General features: G+C 36.1%; 1 protein-coding gene across 1 annotated transcript in view; it reads right to left on the reverse strand.

Moving 5' to 3' along the window:
- The window catches only part of USH2A (usherin), an 870,853-nt gene that overhangs the window by 736,075 nt on the left and 113,350 nt on the right, over nucleotides 1-21,428 (reverse strand). The window contains exon 5 of the mRNA XM_089312189.1: nucleotides 13,380-13,512. Within this exon, the coding sequence (XP_089168315.1) occupies nucleotides 13,380-13,512 (133 nt within the window). The remainder of the gene's footprint in view (nucleotides 1-13,379; nucleotides 13,513-21,428) is intronic.

A 21,428-nucleotide genomic window follows, 5' to 3' on the forward strand; every position in this document is an offset into this window, starting at 1 on the left:
AAACATTAAAGAAAGAAATAGAAGAAGATACAAAAATTGGAAAAATCATCCATGTTCATGGCTTGGAAGAATCAATATCATCAAAATGTCCATTCTTCCAAAAGCAATTTATAAATTCAATGTGATTCTAATCAAAATACCAGAAACATTCTTCTCATATCTAGAAAAAATGATGCTGAAATTCATATGGAGGCATAGGAGACCTCAAGCAGCTAAAGCAATTATATACAATAAAAATAAAGCCAGAGGCATCACAATATCAAATTTCAAGACACACTACAAGGCAGTTATAATCAAAAGAGCCTGATACTGGTACAAAAACATGGATAGACCAATGGAACAGAATAGAAACCCCAGAAATCAATCCAAACACCTACAACCAACTTTTATTTGAACAAGAAGCTAAAACCAATCTCCAGAGCAAGGATAGTCTTTTCAACAAATGGGCTGGTAAAACTGAATTTCCATATGAAGAAGTATAAAACAGGACCCCTACCTTACACATACACAAAAATCCACTCAACAAGTATTAAAGTCTAAATATATGACACAAAATATCAAATTTATTCAGAACATTGGGGAAATCCTGCAAGACATTGGCACAGGCAAAAAATTCCTGGATAAGACCTGAGAGGCACAGGTAGTCAAAACCAAAATTAACAAATGGGATTACTTCAAATTGAGAAGCTTCTATACAGCCAAAGAAACAATCATGAAAGTGAAGAGGCAGCCAACAAAATGGGAGAAATTATTTGCAAACTATGCAACTGATAAAGGATTAATTACCAGAATCTACAAGAGATCAAGAATCTCCAAAACAACAAAACAAACAACTCAGGTAAAAGATGCACAAAGGACTTAAAACATTTTTCAAAAGAGGAAATCCAAATGCCAACAGACACATAAAAAATATTCAGGATCACTAGCTGTCAGGGAAATGCAAATCAAAACCACAATGAGGTTTCACCTCACTCCAGTTATCAGAATGGCTCTCATACAAAAATCCACAAACAACAAATGTTGATGAGGATGTGGGGAAAAAGGTACCCTAATCCACTGTTGGTAGGAATGTAAACTGGTAAAGCCACTACGGAAGACAGTATGGAGATACCTCAAAAATTTGAATATAGACCTACCATATGACCCAGCCATCCCACTTCTGGGAATTTACTGAAACAAAATCAGTAAACAAAAGAGTTCTCTGCACCTCCACGTTTATTACAGCTCAATTTACAGTAGCTAAGACATGGAATCCACCTAAATGCCCATCAACCAAAGAGAGGATAAAGAAATTATAGGATATGTACTTTATGGAACACTACACAGCAATTAAAAAAATGAAAGTCATTTGCAACAAAATGGATCAATCTGGAAAACTTCATACTTAGTGAAATAAGGCAGTCTCAAAGAGAAAATACTATATTAGATAGATCTGTGACCTAAAATGAAAGCAGTAAAAGTGAAATTGACACTTGGTGAAATAATGACTTGAATAGCACTTGTCTTGACTTCAAGAACCGTTTTTTATTTTTATTTTATTATTTTTTATTTATTTTTATTTTTTTTCTTCATATTATATGTTGAATTCCTTACTTAACAGAGTTAATCATATGTATATGTAAAGTCAGTCAAAAATAGATCTCAGTAAAAATTAAGAAGGGGGAAAAGAGGAGGAGGAAGTTTGTAACTATAAATCTGTAAAACGCCATCTTAATCATTAAAGTGCTCATATTTTGTGTTAAAGTGAACATATAGATAGGATTAAATGTTAAAGAGATTATATAAATAGCATCATGTGCCTGGTAATAATAATAGACATAATTAAAAAGGAGGGAATGTCCAACATGGGAAGCAGTCCACAAAGCAGACTCCTAGAATGACAAACCTTTCAAGTAACACTCGGAACTCAAAATCAATCCTTAAGGCGTTTGGATGTGGCTGAAGATCTCATGAGAGCAATTCAGGCATGGAAAGCTAAAACACTGTGGCAAAAAATATCCTAGATGAAGGATCTCTGTGAGTGAGACACCAGTGGAAAGAAGGGGCCATCAAAGGATTTACTTTTCTCTGAAGGGAGGAGAGAACTTTCACTTTGCTTATGGACTTGTCTAAATATTGACAGTGTTTGTGGTCACAAAATGCTTCCATAGCCTTGGAAGCTCATGGCAAGAGCCTTGGATGTTCACTGACATAATAAATAAGAGTGTTAATTGTTAAATTAATGAAAATGAATCTTGATAAGAATGGAAGGGGAGAGCGGGAAAGGGGAGTGTTGCGGGTGGGAGGGAAGTCTTGTGGGGGGGAGCCAATGTAATCCATAAGCTGTACTTCGGAAACCAAATTCATTAAATAAAAGTTAAAAAAAATTGTTAAATTAACAACAGAAGTCACTAACGTACTCCCCATGTAGGACCTCTGTACTTAACGAGTTGTACTATGAGAATTAACTGCAAAATTGTTTCTCAAATGGTACTTTTTATGTTGTGTATGTGGTTGGATGAAAACTGTTGAAATCTTTACTTAGTATAGAGTTGGTCTTCTGTATCTAAAGTTAATTAAACTGAATCTTATTGTAGAATGGGATGGGAGAGGGAGTAGGATGTGGTACAGGAGTGGGGGTGGGATGGTGGGTATGGGGAGGAAAAACCACTATATTCCTAAAGTTGTACCTATAAAATTTGCATTCATTAAATAAAAGCTTTGAAAATAAATAAGCTTCATAATAATCCTGAAAACTAGGTATATAAAATACATTTGAGCAGTGAAGAAACTGGATTAACAAATTTAATTCTTTGCCAAAATCACGTGGGTTTTAACAAGCATAGCTGAGATTCAATCCCAAATTTATCTGCTTTTAAATCTCATGCCTTACTTCTCAGGCACTAATCATTACAGCAATAGCAATTTGTGTATACAGTGAATTAAATGTCAAGTGTAGATTTCTGTTTCCTCAAACCATGTGCCAAGGACACAAAATAAGCAAAATTGTGAAGCCTACACTTGAAACTACATAAATTGGGCCTCTCTGGCTGAACTTTGGTTACTTTGAAAGAATATGCTATAAAATATTTCCTTTTTCTACTTTTTACAAAAATATTTCATAAAATAACATAGTTTACTGAAAAAATTACAATTGTTACAAAAGGAAATTTGAAAATTGTTACCTGCAACACCTCTCATAGATTTATATTAACATTTTGAATACTTTGTCATGTGTCCTGTCCTTCCAGATTTAAATAATATGTATATACTTAACATCACACATATGCTAATTTAAGGAATATTTTATGTATTCTTCCTTTTTGAATGTAATAACACATCAGGAAACCATTGTCTTGTTTCTAGAAAGAAACCCATTTTGTTTGAAATGAAACACATTTAAATTCCCTTTATGTACAAGGAATTTTTAAAAGGTTCATGGGAAATGCACATTAAGAGAAATCCATGCATGGATTTTGATATTTTTTGCACCAAGATAAATGTATTTAATCCCATTGTCCACACATATTCTGAAGTATCCTATATAGTATTACATCATAGATACAAATTATATTTTATTTAATCAATGCCCTTTTGAAGTTTTAAATGAATCCCAATTATTTACTACTTTAAAAAATTCTACAGTGAACATTTCTGAGTGTATGTTTAAGCCATTGTCTAATGAAATCCTTGAGACAATGCCCTTGAAGTAGAATCCTTGTGTTACGTGGCTTTCATATTTTTGCTTCTGATAGTCTGCCAGGTTACCCCAGACTCTCTTGAACACTGGTATCTCTTTTTTATCTTTTGCCAAAGTAAGTACAAAATGATAAGCATTGTTGGAATTTTAAATTGTTTATTCTTCCAATGATTCAAGCGTGCTAATATTCTCCTTTAGTGTTTCTATACATAGTGTGTTACTAATAGAAGCCTTCCACAGTTTTGCAAGCATTTGTCTTAATCATCCTCTTCTACTTCTTGATCATATATTTTATATTCAAACTAATTCATCACCATTCTCATGGAGCATGGTTGTAAGGCATGCATTTAACATTTTTCATATGACATACTCAACAAATTATTCTATAATGTTGCTAGATAGCCTTATGCAATGATATAAAACCAACTTTTTAACCGGACCTCTGGTTTTAACCAATACCTTATTCCCATGCTCTTATTCTATTTTATTTACTCATCTTAAGCCACTGATTTCTACTTTTCTATTTCTTTTCATCTAATTTAAAAAAAAAACAGTCTTCAGAAGAATTTTAGCAGAAATAAAAGGAAAATGGACTTTCTACACCTGGGTAAATTTAGAAATGTGTATTCACTAGACACTAGTAGAAGGTAAAATTAGCAACTAAGTTCCAAATTAATGACAACTATGTAGGTTATGACACACACAAAGTGGAAAACCCAGAAGGGGAGCAAAGTTGGAGTTAGCTTTAAAATAGTACCCTTTTATTCTCTACTACTTTGCTTTTATAGGTATTTAACAAATGTTTATTGATTCCTTAATAACCAGTGGCCTTCTTAAAAAAAAGTATGACACAAAATTGAATGCACAGTGCACATATTCTCACCCTAATGAGAAACCAGATCTCTGTTAATCAGCCTACAACTAGAAGAAAATGTTCTCAAAATGAACACACATTGACTGGTATTGGTTATCTAAGGTGTTTCTATTTGCATATTTAAAAATCACTCTGACTAGTATGGACAGATGAGAGTTCAAAGAAAAGCATTCGTTTGGTTCACAGATTAATTTCCTAGAGAAGATAAAGACAAGTCTCACTGCAACAGAAAATGTCATTGGCAACACATTTTTCTAGAAAGTACTTCCAGTTAGAGCTAAGACTCAAAGGAAAAGCTCTGTGATAGTCTACACTCATATGGAAAGTTGCTACTTACTAGCGACAGAATATTGAATCAAGTTAAAATGAATCAAAGGAAAACAAAATGAGGCATCCTGGCCTGCTCAGGGCCCTGACTTGGTATGCCTGTGTTTGAGGCAGCGTCTTCCAAAGCAGAGATGGACTGCGCGGCAAGGGATGCTTCAGCTCACAGTCATCTCCTGCACGATTACCTCTTCTGAATGAAACCATCTTGGATGTGGACAAAACAATGGAGGACAGTGACTTAATTTTGTGATTAAAAAAAGGAGCAAGAGAGAGAGAAAGAAAATGATTTATAATAAGTCCACAGGAACATTCTGTATCTATCTCTTTTCTGATTAGAGAGGTGGCATGGAGCCTGGCTCATTAGGCAGAAGTAATGAGCCAGTCTACATGCCACCTCTAATTAGAGAAAAGATACAGTAGATACAACTGTACCTATAAATTGATAGAATAAAGATAAAAATTATTTTACAATATCCTTTTCTTCCTGTAGCTCTCAGATGCCCAGAATGTTAAAGATAAATTATAATAAAAATGAAATACTATTTGAAATAAACCCTTTTCCAATTATATGTTTTTTAATCAAGAGTGAAATTTATTGTTACATGGTTTAAAAATAATTACCTTCAATCCATACCACCCTTTCGAAGCATTAATTAGTATAGTTAAGTAGAATGGCAGCGGGTCATTCTAACACTGCAGTGCATAGTGGACAAATTTATGGAACTCCTGAATACTTTGAGCAACATTTGGTGCAATAAAGCATTTTTAGAAGTACTAATAGGGATTAAATATTGAAATAAGGCTCACAAGATTTAATGTGTTCTTTAAAATTTCTGCATGCAGAGTACTTTATAAAAGTCTCCAATATACTAATTACTGAAACCTAGTTTCTAAATATAAAGGTTCATTAAATTATTGCTTCTTCACATAAGTTTAACTTGATCTAAGAGCATACACAAATTATTGTGATACAGTCTTTCACAGATATTTTCTCTTTTGCTATGTATAATATTCATATGAAAAACTAGTATTATCCTTACCTTCTTGTTTCGCCAGAAGAAAATAGGTGTTCAAAGAGGTAATAACAATTACATGTTTACTTTGTGACTAGCAATATGTTCTAAACATAGATTCTTTTATGCCACTTTTATAACATCCCTATGAGTTACGTGTTAAAACACCATTTAATAGATTAGCAGAAACTCAAAGTTAGTAAAGATCAAGTGAATGCAACTAGATTGAATTCAGCGCCTGGTTTGTTTGACACCAGAGCCTGGAAATGTAACCACAGAGTTTTATATGTATTTAGACATCAAAAACAACTATTTTCTTTTTTTAAGATTCATTTATTTACTTGAAAATCAGAGTAATAGGCTGAGGAAGAGACAGAGACAGAGAGACAGAGAGAGAGAGAGAGAGAGAGAGAGTCAGTCTTCCATCTGCTGATTCACTCCCCCAAATGGCCACAATGGCTGGAGCTGGGCCAATCAGAAGCCAGGAGCCACAAGCCTCTTCTGGGTCTCCCACATAAGTGCAGAGGCCCAAGCATTTGGGCTGTCTTCTACTGCTTTCCCAGGCCATAGCAAAGAGCTGGATGGGAAGTGGTGCAGCCAGGACTTGAACTGGTACCCATCTGGGATGCCGGTACTACAGGTGGTGGTCTTACCTGCAATGCACCGGCCTCTACTTTCTCTTTAAATTAGGCATGAGTGGTGGGTATTGTGGTGCAGCATGTTGAGCCATGGGTGAAATGCCTTCATCCCATCCTGGAGTGCTGGTTTGAATGCCAGGTACTCTGTACTTCCTACTCAGCTTCCTGCTAATGTGCATGGGAGGCAGCAAATGTTAATCAAAGTTTCCCCTACATGGGAAACCCAGGATGGAATTCCTATCTCCTGGAATTGACCCAGACCAGTTCTGACTGTTGTGGGCATTTGGGGAGTGAAACAGCAGATGGAAGACCTGTTTTTCCCTGTCACTCTGCCAAATAAATAAAATAAATCTTTGATAAAATATTTTTAAAATAAACTAGACATGAGTCTAACCCAGGTCAGAGAAAAAGGAAACTGAAATTTTTCATTTTCAAAATGAGTAACAATAACACACACACACACACATACACACACATATGTGAAAACCCTAAGATCATGTCCATTTTAGGCATTTAATGCACAAATTTGAAAAGAGCTGAAAGGATTATGTAACTGCAACCAATAAAATTAATAATGAATTTAGCAAGCTCAATATAACATTTACTTTTTAAAAATCATAATCACAAAATTAGAAAATGACTTCAAAAATAATACTAAGTTTAACCAACGGGCCAAAAAAATACAGAACACTAAAAATATCAAATGCTGGTGAGGATACGGAGCCACAGGAACTCTCATTCATTTTTGGTGGGAATACAAAGTGGTACATCTACTTCGGAAAACAATTAGGCATTTTTTACAAAATTAAGTAAATTTATCATAAGATTCAAGAACTGTACTTCTTGATATTTACCCAAAAAAGTTAGAAACATCTTCAAACCAAAACCCACACACTGGAGGATCCAAGATACCTAAACAGGGAAACAAGACACTAACTTTGACCATGGGAAGATACCAAAAGAATAGGTGAGGAACTGCCTTTCCAGGGTACAGTTGGAGAGAACTTTTTGGTGGAAAAGCTACAGAAAGGAGAGAGACAACAATGAGCAGTGAAGACTGTTCAAATATGTAGCAGCCTGAAAAATGCCGCCAGTGACTCCAATACCTGGTGGGGATGCCATCATCTCAGAGAAAGATGACAAGAGTCAGCAGCCCCCCGTGTGCCACTCACAATCTTGTCTGAGGGAGAATCCCGTGGTCCCCACTGACTTTGACTCCAGCCTAGAGAGCTGACAGAGGGCAGAGTGCCCACTAAATCCTGTGAAATGAAGATCTAATGCTTTTCTCCCCTCCACCCACCAAGGCAACTATAGGGTAGGGGTAGAAGGGAGGGAGGGCCATATTCCCTGAATAAGGCAAGTAGAGGATGCTGTGGCCCACATGGCACTGATGGATTTTGTATGAGGAAGAAAAATGAAATCCCCACTAACTTCAAGTCTAGCCTGAAGAGTTGGCAGTGGACAGAGTGGCCAGTAAGTGACATGAAGGAAGGGCCCATTGCTCCCCTCCCCTCTCCCACTTAAGCACAGGACTCAGCTTTCCCAGCTGGAGCACTGACTAATCTCTGTTGGGCAGGTGGTTGGCTCCAGTAACAGGACAGCTTTCCCCATGGAAGGGGAGGCTCAGAGGGCAAGAGTGGATCCCCTTCACTCTCTGACTGAAAAAATCCTGTGGCTATGTGATGGGCTGAGAAAGTGAGAATGGCATGTGGTGTGGCTGTATCTTTGTGTAACTACTGGGTCTAATGCTGGAAGCTCAGAACTCCCTGCGTGCTGCAAAGAGTCATCACAGAGGGTTCCACACTCACGCTGTGGAGCACAAAAATTCTTCGTGTGGTTTGTGCTCCTGAGACTGGAGTGTTTGGGCAGTGTAAGCTCAACCTAAGCAGTCAGGTCACCTTGGCACAGAGAAGGACTAAGACTGTGAACCTACCAACCAGCATGTTCACCCCCTCCCCACTACTGACATAAGAGGAGATCTACCCTGTTCAATTTGGATATCACTCTGAATTCTCGCCCCACCCACAAATGCTGGTCAGTGTTCCTTGTCTCCACCCTGCACACAGCTCTGTATTTCTGCTAAAGGCACAGGCATTCCAGCTAGCCATAAAGGCACATTTCTAAGAATAAATTCTTCAGGGGGGATCCAACAAGTATTTCATCAGATGCATAAAAATATGCATAGAAATACAAGAAACATAAACAATGAAGACAATATGACTCCCCAAAAGGAACTTAACAATACTTCAATATTAGATTGTGAAGACAGGGAGATTTGCAAAATGCCTTAAAAGGAATTCAAAAGAATAATTGTAATATTACTCAAAAACACAGGGAAGCAATTACATGAGTTTAAAAGAAATATGTATATGACATAGACAAGAAATTTTGCAAATAGGTAGAGATAATAAGGAAAAATCAAACTGAAATGTTAGAAGTGAAGAATTCAGTATGTCCAAAAACTACAGTGGAAAGCCTTAACAACAGACTTGATGAAGCAGAAGAAGTATATTAAAATCAGAATACAAGTTTTTGGAAATATCTCAATCAGACAAAAAAGTAAAAAAAAAAAAAGATAGTAACACTAAAAGTAGCATTGAGACCTATGGGATACCATGAAACAACGAAATAAACATAAATTAGGAGTTCCTGAAGGAATGGAAAAACAGAATGGCCTAGAAGGTTTATTTAGTGAAATAACAGCATAAAATCTCCCTAATTTGGAGAAAGAGGTGGACATCCAAGTACAGGAAGTGCTTAGAACCTGAAGTACACATGCTCAGAAAAGATCTTCAAGACAACAAATTATATTCAAATTTTCAAAAGCAAAACATAAAGAAAAGATCCTAAAATGTGCTAGAGAAAAATGCCAGATTACCTTTAAAGGAACTCCAATTAAAGGACAGCAGATTTCTCATCAAAAACCCTACAGGTTAGGACAGAATGGTGAGACATTTTTCAAGCTGTTAAAGATAACAATTGTCTGTTAAATCAACAACAGGAGTCACTGTGCACTTGCTTCCCATGTTAGACCTCTGTCCTTCATGAGTTGTACTATGAGAATTAATGGTAAAACTTGTCTTCAAATTGTACTTTATACTTTGTGTGTCCACGTGGGTGCAAATAATTTAAATCTCTACTTAGTATAGAGTTTGTTTTCTGTATATAAAGTCAATTAAAAATGAATCTTACTGGAAAATGGAATGGGAGAGGGAGTGGGAGGTAGGATAGGGGTGGGGTAGAAGGGCAGGAATGGGGAAAAGAAACATATATCCCTAAAAGCTGTACATATCAAAATTTGTATTAAATAAAAAGCTTAAAAACAGATAGCTGTCAATCTAGAATACTGTACCCTGCAAGCTGGAATTTATAAATGAAGATGGAATAAAGATCTTCTAAAACAACAGACATTTAAAGAATTTGTCACCACCCAGTCAGCCAGCCAGCCTTAAAAGTGATACATAAGAATGTACCCCACACAGAAACAGAGAAAGATAATCATCATCATGAAAGAATTTGAATGCAGAAACCTCCTTGTAAAAGTACAGATGAAATCTAAAACAAACAATAGGAATATTTGCAGAAAAAATGGCAAGAATGAGTAATTACTTATCAATAACTTTTTTATCAATAACAATTTTGAATGTAAATGGCCTAAATTCTCCAATTAGAAGATAGACTGATTGAATAGATTGAAAAAAAAGAGACTCATCTATTTTCTACCTTGTAAGAAACATATCTCACCAAAAACACAGACTGAAAATAAAAGATGGAAAAAGATATTCCATGCAAATAGAAATCAAAAATGAACAGGAGAAGCCATCCTAATATTAGATAAAATAGACCTTAACACAAAAATTGTTAAAAGAGACAAAGAAAGGTATTATGTAATCTTTAAGGGATCAATTCAACAGGAATATGTGACTTCAGTAAATGTATATGCACCCAGTGATAGGGCACCTGGCAATTTAACATAAATATTAATGGATCTAAAGGGAGGTACATGTTCCACACAGTAATAATGGGGGACTTCAACATCCTACATTCATCAATGGACAGGTCAAAAAAAAAAATGGCCAAAAAAAAAAACAGTAAACAAACAACAAAACTAAAAAAAAAAAAAAACCTGCCCACAAATGTTTATAGCAGTTTTAATTATAATTGTCAAAACGTGAAAGCAACCAGGATGTCCTTATTAAGTGAGTGCATACAGTGTGGTATATCCAGACAGTGGGTTGTTATTTAGTTCTAAGAAGAAATTGCTATCAGGTCATGAAAAGGCAGGGAGGAAATGTAAATGCTATTACTCAGTGAAAAAAGCTATTCTTAAAAGGCTGAAAATTGTGTAAGTTTGACTATTTGGCACTCTGGAAGAAAGCAAAACTTACAGAGATGGTAAAAAAATCAATGTCTTTCAGAAATTTGGATGGAAGGAGGAAGAAGTAGAACTCAGAGGATTACAAGGGCACTGAAACCACCCTGTATGAACTTTGATGGTGGATGCTCTTCATGGCACAACGTTAAGAATGAAGTCTAATATAAACTCCAATGCAAATGGACACAGGGTAATAATGATGTGTCAATATAGGTCCTTAATTTTAACAAACAAACTGGTAAGTAATGTTAATAATGGAGAAGTCTGCATGTGTAGGAGCAGAAAGGGTATGGAAACTCAGTATATTCTGCTCAGTTGTGCTGTGAACCTCAAACTGGTCTAAAAAAACAAATCTATTTTAAAAAATATGTAGGGATAAGTCTAACAAATGCAATAACTCTGTACAGAAAACTAAATTATTCTGGAAGTTAAGGAATACATTAAACTCATAGGTAGGAGACTGGATGTTAAATGTCCATTTTCCCAAAAGTTGACTTGATTTAACCTGCAACATCATAAAACTGGGGAAACTATAATTTAGAGACTTAAAAGGTATTTCCAAGTTATATAGGTAGTAAGAAGTGGGGAGATAGACCTCGGTGCACACCAAGGTATAGGGAACTGTGCCATCGGTCAATTGTTCAATAACATAGATACTGGTATGATAGATGATTTATATAAAAAGATATAGGTATATAAAAGATACAGCTTTATATATAATAATTGCTGATAATAAATAAATATTAGAAATAGCTTAAATGCTCACTAAAGGAAAAGAAATCATTTTAAAATGTGCTAGAACTACACAATTGAACAAATTCAGCCATTTCAAATGAAAACATATCTAAATGAGAATATATAATGACATGAAATATTGCTCATAATATTTAGAAAGGGCATATCAGAATATTTTAAAATTTCATAAAAATATAATTAAAAGCTAACTTTATTTCAGCCAAAATCCATGCATAAGAGAGGTCTTCAAAATTCATGGGAAAATGATGTATTATGAAGATAATTATAAATGAATTTTTTTAATTGTACAGATAAGACATCATGTAAGTCCATTTTGCATGAACTTTTTGAGGTAGCTTCATATTTATTTTTAGAGATTTTGAAGAAGGATATATAATTTCAGTTTTGGGAAACACTATACATGTAATCCTATCTCTAGCTTTAAGTACTAAAAATCCACAAGAGTATAAAATGTTAAACTGTATCTATCCCTGAAGATGGAAAGATGAAAAATGCTTTCTATTTCAGAGTTTCGCACTGCTTAGATTTTCTTATGAGAATAAATAACATATTTCCATTTTAAAATGTAAGCAATTTAAAGATCATTGTACCTGCTATTTCAGATTATTCTAATTTTAACTTTTGCTGTTTTCAACATGTAGTATGTATTACTTTCTTAAACTGTATGGCCCATTTGTAGCATTGGAAAATATGAACAACATAAATACACGTTATTACATGTTGACATTATTTCTTAGATTCTAATAATCTACAGTCTACTTTAATAATCCCCTACATTAAAATCTAAACCAAAAAAAAAGTCTGTGATATAGTATGGTACATATTGTTCTTACTTATAAAAACTATCAAAATAGAGAAACATTAATTTTAAAGCTTCCCTGGTAAAGCAGACTGAATAGTCAGCCCCAAAAGATATTTCCACCTAGAATTTCCAAATGCAACCATATTTGGAAAAAGTGTCTGTCCATAGAACCCTTGACTACAAGATAAGATCTGTCCTGAGTCCCATGACAAGTTCCCTTATAAGAACACAGGAGAGAGAATACTCATATAAAAGAGACAGCAGTACAGCCGGCGCCGCAGCTCACTAGGCTAATCCTCTGCCTGCTTCGCCGGCACACCCAGTTCTAGTCCTGGTAGGGGCACCGGATTCTGTCCCGGTTGCCCCGCTTCCAGTCCAGCTCTCTGCTGTGGCCCGGGAGTGCATTGGAGGATGGCCCAAGTACTTGGGCCCTGCACCCCATGGGAGACCAGGAGGAAGCACCTGGCTCCCGGCTTCGGATCAACGCAGTACACTGGCTGCAGCGCGGCCGTGGCAGCCATTGGAGGGTGAACCAATGGCAAAAGGAAGACCTTTCTCTCTCTCTCACTGTCCACTCTGCCTGTCAAATTAAAAAGAGGCAGCAACACAAACACAGAGGCAAAGATTGGAGCTAGGAGGCTGCAAGTCCAGCAACACTGAAAATGGCAAACAGCTACTGGAAGCAGAGAGGCATGGAACAGGCTCTCCCTCAGAGACTCCAGAAAGGGAAACAATGCAGCTGAACCCTTGGCTTCAGATTGCTAGCCTCCAAACACTGAGAAGCAATAAACTTCTTTTGCATTACATTGCCACTAAGTTGGGGGTAATTTATTACAGAAGCCCCAGGAAATGAAAAAAAAAAAAAAAGCAAAATAACTGAATCAAATAAATAGCATTCTGAAGTCAGTATCTTACCATTTAAACTCTGTCCGATTTGTATGGAACCAGAAGCCAAATCTATAATTGAACCACTTAGAGTTCTTGTATCAAAAGCAGTATTATCCTCCTCTAATCCATTGATAAAGAAGTTGACTTTTGTCTGATGCACCTGTAAGAAATTACCACTATTAATATCACAAGTGCATAAGCGTTTATAATAACTACTGATCAACAATCTTTGTCAAGTTGATTTCCCACCTCTACAATTTCTTCAAAAAAGTTCATAAGACTGTAAATAATTTATTTCAGCAGCTCAGTGTTATCTTTTTGTATTTAATAGATCTAGACAAAAGCTATATGCTTACATGCACTCACATATGGGCATAACTGTTGTCCATATGATTATCATGCCTTTATAAGTTTTATAAGGATAAGTTTTTTCTTTACATACCAACTACAGTTGTTACATTCATATACAGAAATAAAGCAGAAATTAATACGATCTGGAGAAATATTTAAAAACAGATACACCAAAAATGAATTACATGTGGATGCAATTAAATTTAAATTACTAGCAAAAATATTCCTCATAAATATTTATTTAGGTGTTAGTATCCGGCTGGTAATTTTAACATACTTTCCCAATATAGACCAGCATAAAGATTTGTCAATCATATTTCAAATGAATCAGTCAAGGAAAATAATAATTGCCTATATTAGGAATTAGTAAATGTTTACCATAAATGTCCAGGGAATATTTTTTTAAAAGCCATGTGATCTGATTTTCTGGGCAAAATTTCCCTATAATAGCTGATATTATAATGCAAAAGCAGCCATAAATGATATGCAAACAAATGAATACAGCAGTGTTCCAATAAAACTTTATTTACCAAAAAAACATGGCCAGCAGATTTGACCCACAAGTTGTAGTTTAAAAACCTTTAGATTACACCACTAAGTTATGGAATTTTTGTTTGTATGACATGATCTTTGAATAGACAATTCAATTAAATTTATGCAAAATACTTCAGTTATTAGCTGGGAATTACATGATTACATATATTTCCAACTGGCCAGCTGTTTTGATACCAACTTCAGTTTCTACAGTCTTTCTGTTTAAGTGCTAACTTCATGCACAAGTAATCATTGGTACTCCAATTAGTGAAGGAGATAAAAGGGCAAACAAAAGACTTTAGAGGAAGGATTGAGAGAAGGGATGAAGAATGAGATTTAAGGGCATGCAATTGAAATGTTAACATCTTAATAGAAATATGCCAAATCATACCATTCAAAATGGTTTTCTACTAAGGACTTTGAACGGTAGCGATGTATTTATATAGGTTCATCAGTGGTAATAAATTTTCCACTCTGCTGCAGAATTCTGATAGCTGAGAAGGCAAAAGGTATATGAGCATAGGACCTATGAATTTTGCAGTGAGCCTAAAAATTGTCTAAAAATAAACTGTGTTTTTCAAAAATGTTTTCCTGTTAAAAAAGATTTCAATAAGAAGTTTCTGAATCTTGATGTTGTCAACCAAATGTTGCCTTTTTCAATGAGTAGCTTTGAAAAGTTACGTTTGAGTCATTATTGCATGTGCTGAATAATATATTTCTGGATCGTCTCTGTGGGACTCGCCTCTCCAAAACCAGTCTAGTCTCTGATAGCTTTCAATAATTATGTGAATTGCTTCCTTAAGAACACTTCAATTTAAAAAAGAATTAAAAACAATCTGGAGGGGCTGGCATTGTGGTGTAGCAGTTAAGCCACTGTCTTCAGTGCCCACATGCCACGGGGGTGCCGGTTCATGTCCCAGCTGCTCCTGTTCCAATCCAGCTCCCTGTTAATGCACCTGGGAAAGCAGCAGAGGATGGCCCAAGTGCTTTGATCTCTGCTCCCACGTGGGATACCCAGAAAAAGCTCCTGGCTTCAGTGCAGCCTAGTCCTGGCTGTTGTGGCCATTTGTGCAGTGAACCAATAAATGGAATCTCTTTGTGTGTCTGTCTGTCTGTCTCTCTGTGTAACTCTGACTTAAAATAAGTAAATCAATCTTTAAAAAAAAAAAAAAAGCAAACGACCTGGAACATAATGGTTTTCTCCATTCTAACCCATCTGCTTTCATTTATCCCATGTTCTTTCTTAAGTCCATTGACCCAGTGTTGCATTGGACTTAATCTTAGAACAAAACTGTAATAGACCTACTAATACACCAGTTCCTCATGGGCCTGGATCTTTTCCTCTATGCAGGGTAGCAAGGCTGAATTTTTTTTTTTTTTTGCATTCCATTTTTTACAGCCTGTTACTGTCATTTGATGTTTGACTGTTATCATTATAAAAGATACAGGCTTTTCTGCTTTGTTATTTGTAGCATTATCTCATGTTTTACAACATCTTTGCGCAACATGCAGGCACATGAAATATAACTAGTGAAAAGTTCTCGGTGGTATTAATGCATAAAAAAGAATGTGGTTCCATCTCTACTGTCTTTACCGAGCCAAAAGCTGATGAACAGCCAATTTTCCTTTATCACATTAGCACAGCCATGAGGGAAACACATTTGTTCTAGTCAGCTACACTAAAGATACTATTACCAATCTAACATATACATGTTTTATATCAGCAGTATTCTCAGAGCATGAGAGAGCCAACAATATATTAACACTAGCATGACAGTTTATTTAAGAAAAGAAAATTGTCTCTGTAGAGGGACAGAAGTTAGAAATGTATGGCTAAAGCTCAGTGCCACTGGTCTAATAAAGGCAATAATTCTTAGGTTTTCTTTATAGCAGGTAACACTCCTTTGACAGTTCTGTCATATCATTCAAATAAAAATGTTGTCTTTTACAAGTTTAAGTGTACCTTTATTTTGAGTCAGATAGAAAGCATGTCTTTGATTTTCTGTATTCACTGTATTATATCTGTAGCTGGGAGTTCAGGACCTTTTTTTATTCCTTTTTAATATCAACTCATCATGCATTTGCTTAGAAGAATTCAGTGTCACTTGCAGTGAATTCCAGAAGAATGTTTTCACTTTTTGCTACTTAAAACATGATTAATGAAGATCCCAAACCACTCTGCTGTTGTCCCCTCCCCTGCCAACCACCTTTCTATAAATAAGATTAAATCTTCTTTGGTTTTCTGCACTGTGTTTTATGATCCAAGATTCTCCAAACTACTTTACAATTCTGATCTGGGGTCCCATCTCACTGAAACTGTGAAGCCTGGGGTGGCGTTCTGCAATAGTTCATTCTGATGATCCCCTTGCCAGTTATTTAGGGGAATAGGAATATATAGGATGGAATTTCTGATTTGTGCAAAGAAAAGCTGCTACTAAGTAAACACCACCTATCTCATGCTCTAGCCCTGTGTGGATTAGAGTAACTTGTGTGTGTTTATTGGTGTGCCTTGAATGAATGAATTGGCACAAGTAGTAACACTGGTAGACAAGTCTTTAAATCTCTCTCGTTAGAGATCCAAAAATACTTTGGAAATCAGATATAAAGGAGGAGGCCATTCTCAGGCTCTTGTTCTCTTGGAGTTTCATATTTTACTTTAATCGCTTTCTTCATCAAAGTGACATCTTTGTGATAGGTTGTACTCATGTCTTTGAGTAAAAGAGTGCAGTAGATTAAAACAAAAGTAGAATTTATGAATTATCCTTTTATTCTTATGCCTGCATAGTGGGAAGTACAATTAAAAAGTACAGAAACTCATACAATAACTGAGTAGTCACCATGGGAAATATATAATCATGTCTACTTGGACTATAGGAATGGGCCACCATCACCAGTCCCACTGAAATGTCCTACCTTTGTTGCTATTCTACTGCTGCTGATCACCAATAGCCAAAAGCAACTGCTGACTCAGAATGGAAAATAAATAGGCAGACTATGTTATCTTTCTTATTAGACAAAATCTTTCCCATTACTTATATCCTTCTAATTTAAACTGAATTCAATAAAACACCAATTCAGTACCCACAGGACCCTATGAGTCACACCAAGAAAAGTAACTCATGATTATTTCTCTCAAGAAACTTGTACCCATAACAAAAGAATAATTGTTAATTTAGTAGATAGTGTTCAAGTCACTATAAATGAATAAAGTTATATTTTAATTTAGCTACTGGATCTTAACGCAGCCAATGAAATGTTATCGTTTTCAGGGAGTAGCTTTGAGAAGTTATATTGAGTCATTACTATGTGCCCTGTATGACATGTTTTTGGATCTTTTCTGTGGGCTTGCATCCCCACATCCAGCCTACAAGCCTCCTAAGAAGGTCAGTTTCGTTAATTTGATTGATGTCATTGTAAAGCAAAATCATTTTAACCATTGTGTTTACCACATTTTAAATAGACACAACATGAAGTTATTTGGCAATATACTTTTTTTTTCTTTAGGACCTCTTTTATTTTTTTACCCAGATATACCTTAAATTCAACTTCATTCTCAAAACATGATGATTATTGATGTAAGCATATATAATAGTATTTGGAATGCTAAGAACTTCAAACATAAAACAACCCTGATATGAATTGGAAGAGAAAACTCTGGGGAGAAGAAAAATCTTTGACTTTAAGAATTAGCAATTTCCCTGAAATAGAAATTTATAAGTGAAAAAAGAATTGGCATAAAAGATTCCACTATTCCATCTATAATTTTTAAACATAGGTACTTTATTCTGAAATCTCTGGAAGTTTATTTAAAATAGCACATCTATGGTGCATCCTTTTCCTGAGAACACATGCAATCCCCGCCCTACACTATCTGCCCCCAATTGCTCATGATCCTAAACTTAACCTTCTGAATTTTTCTCTCTCTAATTTCATTTACCCTTATTTATAACTTCACCATCAGTCAACCTCCAATCTAATTATTTCTCCATGGTTTATTCAAGTTATTTCCATATGGGCATTTCTCTGAAGTTTTAATATTTTTAAAAATATGTTTCTCAAGTCCTATATCCCCCAATACTCCTTTGTCAACTAGTTTAGAATTATAAAAGTAGTTTTCATTGATTGGAAAATTAGTATGTCAGATGTTTTAATTTTTTTTCAGAAACACACCAATTTAATTTATTGTAATAAATCATAACATCAAACATGAATTGTGTTTGCAGGATATAGGAACCCTAATCTTTGGTTTTTGTAGAATAACTTTTAATCTACCTTTAACTCTCTCTTCATAGATGATGAGAAACAGGACAAATCAAGAGAGTCACCAGGCTGCAAATGTACCACACCTCGTTATCAGCGAAACAGGATTTGTACCAATGTATCTGGCTTCTGGGCCTGTTCTTCCACCACTGTTACGGGCTGATCTTATTCTTCCACAATTCCTATGTTGAAATTCTCACACCTGGTACCTCAGAATGTGACAACATTTGGAAACATAGTCTTAAAAGAGAGAAAACAAAGTCATTCAGGTCTGGATCCAACATGATTTGTATTCCATAAGAGGAAGAATTATCACAAAGATATACACAGAGAGACCACAGAAATCTCATGGAGCACAGGGCCATCTTCTCGCCAAGGACACAGAACTTAAGAAGCAACCAAGCCTCTGGATGCCTTGTTCTTCGACTTGTGGCCTCCAAAAACTGATAGAAAAATATTTCTGTCCTTATGCTACCCAATCTGTGGTACTTTTTAATGACAGCTCTGACAAATGGAACCACTATACTTACAAGACTCCACCTGACGGTATCTGCACCTCAGACAAAATGAATATAGAAATTAATTTGAATATTCATCTAACATAGTTCATTAAAAATAGGTATACAATCAAAATGTATAATGTATGAATGAGTAAATGAAAGTTTATCTGGGGGCCAGCGCCACGGCTTACTAGGCTAATCCTCCACCTAGCGGCGCTGGCACACCGGGTTCTAGTCCCGGTCAGGGCGCCGGATTCTGTCTCAGTTGCCCCTCTTCCAGGCCAGCTCTCTGCTGTGGCCAGGGAGTGCAGTGGAGGATGGCCCAAGTGCTTGGGCCCTGCATCTGCATGGGAGACCAGGAGAAGCACCTGGCTCCTGCCTTTGGATCAGTGCGGTGCGCTGGCCACAGCGCACCAGCGGTGGTGGCCATTGGAGGGTGAACCAACGGCAAAAGGAAGATCTTTCTCTCTGTCTCTCTCTCTCACTATCCACTCTGCCTGTTAAAAAAAAAAAAAAAAAAGTTTATCTGGGGAGAATGTTAGGAAATACTGGCAAGCCGGGGAGCCAATGGGAGCATTTCCTGTTCCACTCTGCCGTGGTTGACGGCAGACTGGAGAGGCAAATTGCTCTCTGCCTGAGGATGCAAGGAAGGTGAATTGCTTGCTTTTAGACACAGGTGCATCCTATATCATTCAGCAGAGAGAATTTCTGATTAAAACAACTGAGTTTTACATCATATCAATACCATATCTGTGTGATTTGAGCTAGTTACTCTAACTCAGTCTCAATTTTCAAATTTTTTTGTATTAAATTTTGTATTAAATTCATCATAATCATGTGAGAAATTATTGAAGCAATGTGTGTAAAGTACAAAGTGTAGTACCCAACTTGTAGTGTTGACTGAATATTTGCTGTTGTGGGTATTTTTCATATGGTATTTGTTGTAGTGCCTGACACATAATGGATGGATAATAATTGGTGTCTATTACTATTCTTTCTGGATGTGTCCTCATCCCTTTTATCTTTAAAGCAACCCAAGGCAGGTCAGTTATTAACCCAATTTAAAGATAAGGAAACTGAACCACTGAAAATTGCAAACAAAAATGATTCAAGGTAACACAGAGGCTGACACAGTGAAGAATTAGTTTTATGTGGCCAATTTTAATTAGCCAGTTATATCCAGTTAGTGTTTTGAAGTAGCAGCCATTTAGGTGTCTGAACCTATCAACTGAGCCTTTCTTCTATACTTCTACCCAGGGATGCTTCAGGCCCCATGTCAATTCTGCTCACAGTAAGAAGAGTAATACACCCAGCACATTTCTCTCCCTCACGGTATCCCGGCACTGCACTGGACATCCTCCTTAGATCATCCACTGGGCTCCTCAACAGTGCTAGTAACCCTCCTTACCAAGGGGGTTACTGAGGCCCAGGGTTCTCCTTCTGCAGAACTGGGGAATACTTTCATCTCTGAACAGCCTTTGCTTATAAATGATTGGTCAAACTGAAAGCATCTTCTTATATTTTCACATGTTAAGACCCAGCTATAAATACTGAGAACACACTATACAGAAGCAATCCCTTTGCTAAATGAGAATTTACTTCAATGTAAAGAAAGATGTCGTTTCTCTCCAAGTCTCTCTCAGCATGTGTGTCATTTCTGGAATGTTCTAAATATGACATGGTTTTTCATCTCACTCTTCTTAAAATGCAGCTTGAAATATCACAATCTCTAGATGTGACCTGACCTGTTAAATCAGTATTGGATTATCCCCTTAAAACAATTCAGAATTGTTTGCATTTGGTTTTGTGGAACTAAGTTCAGGAATTTATATTTATCCATGTTATAGTTCATCATGTTAGATTCAGCCCATTGCTTCAGGCTGTCCAAACATTTTGGATGCTATGCCTGTCATCAATATATTTAGCATCCCTCCAAGTTTTAGGTCATTTGCAACTTTGATGAGCACACCTCATGTGCTAAGAAGACACTCGATAATACTGATTGACTAATTGATATCTCCAAAATAAAATCACCAACACAATCCACATTTTACAATTCCAAGCAGTAAAGAAATGGTGTCAGTTTCCAACAGTTCAAATGTTTCAAATGAGAATTCTTCACATAATTTTCAAAGTGGTTTTTCTAACAGTTTTTATATAATTATATTTAAAATAGGCTATTAAATATCCTATAATAAACTATTTTTTGGTCGAAGGACATGTCTTGTTACTTTGCTCCTGAATGCCAAGCACACCACTCTGCACAAAGGTGTCGACAGCTTTTTTTTTTTTTTTTTTTGGACAGGCAGAGTGGATAGTGTACCGCGCTGATCCGATGGCAGGAGCCAGGTGCTTCTCCTGGTCTCCCATGGGGTGCAGGGCCCAAGCACCTGGGCCATCCTCCACTGCACTCCCTGGCCACAGCAGAGAG

The sequence above is a fragment of the Oryctolagus cuniculus genome, chromosome 13 (assembly GCF_051225735.1).
Source record: "Oryctolagus cuniculus isolate XC-2025 breed Fujian yellow rabbit chromosome 13, ASM5122573v1, whole genome shotgun sequence".
Taxonomy (NCBI): domain Eukaryota; kingdom Metazoa; phylum Chordata; class Mammalia; order Lagomorpha; family Leporidae; genus Oryctolagus; species Oryctolagus cuniculus.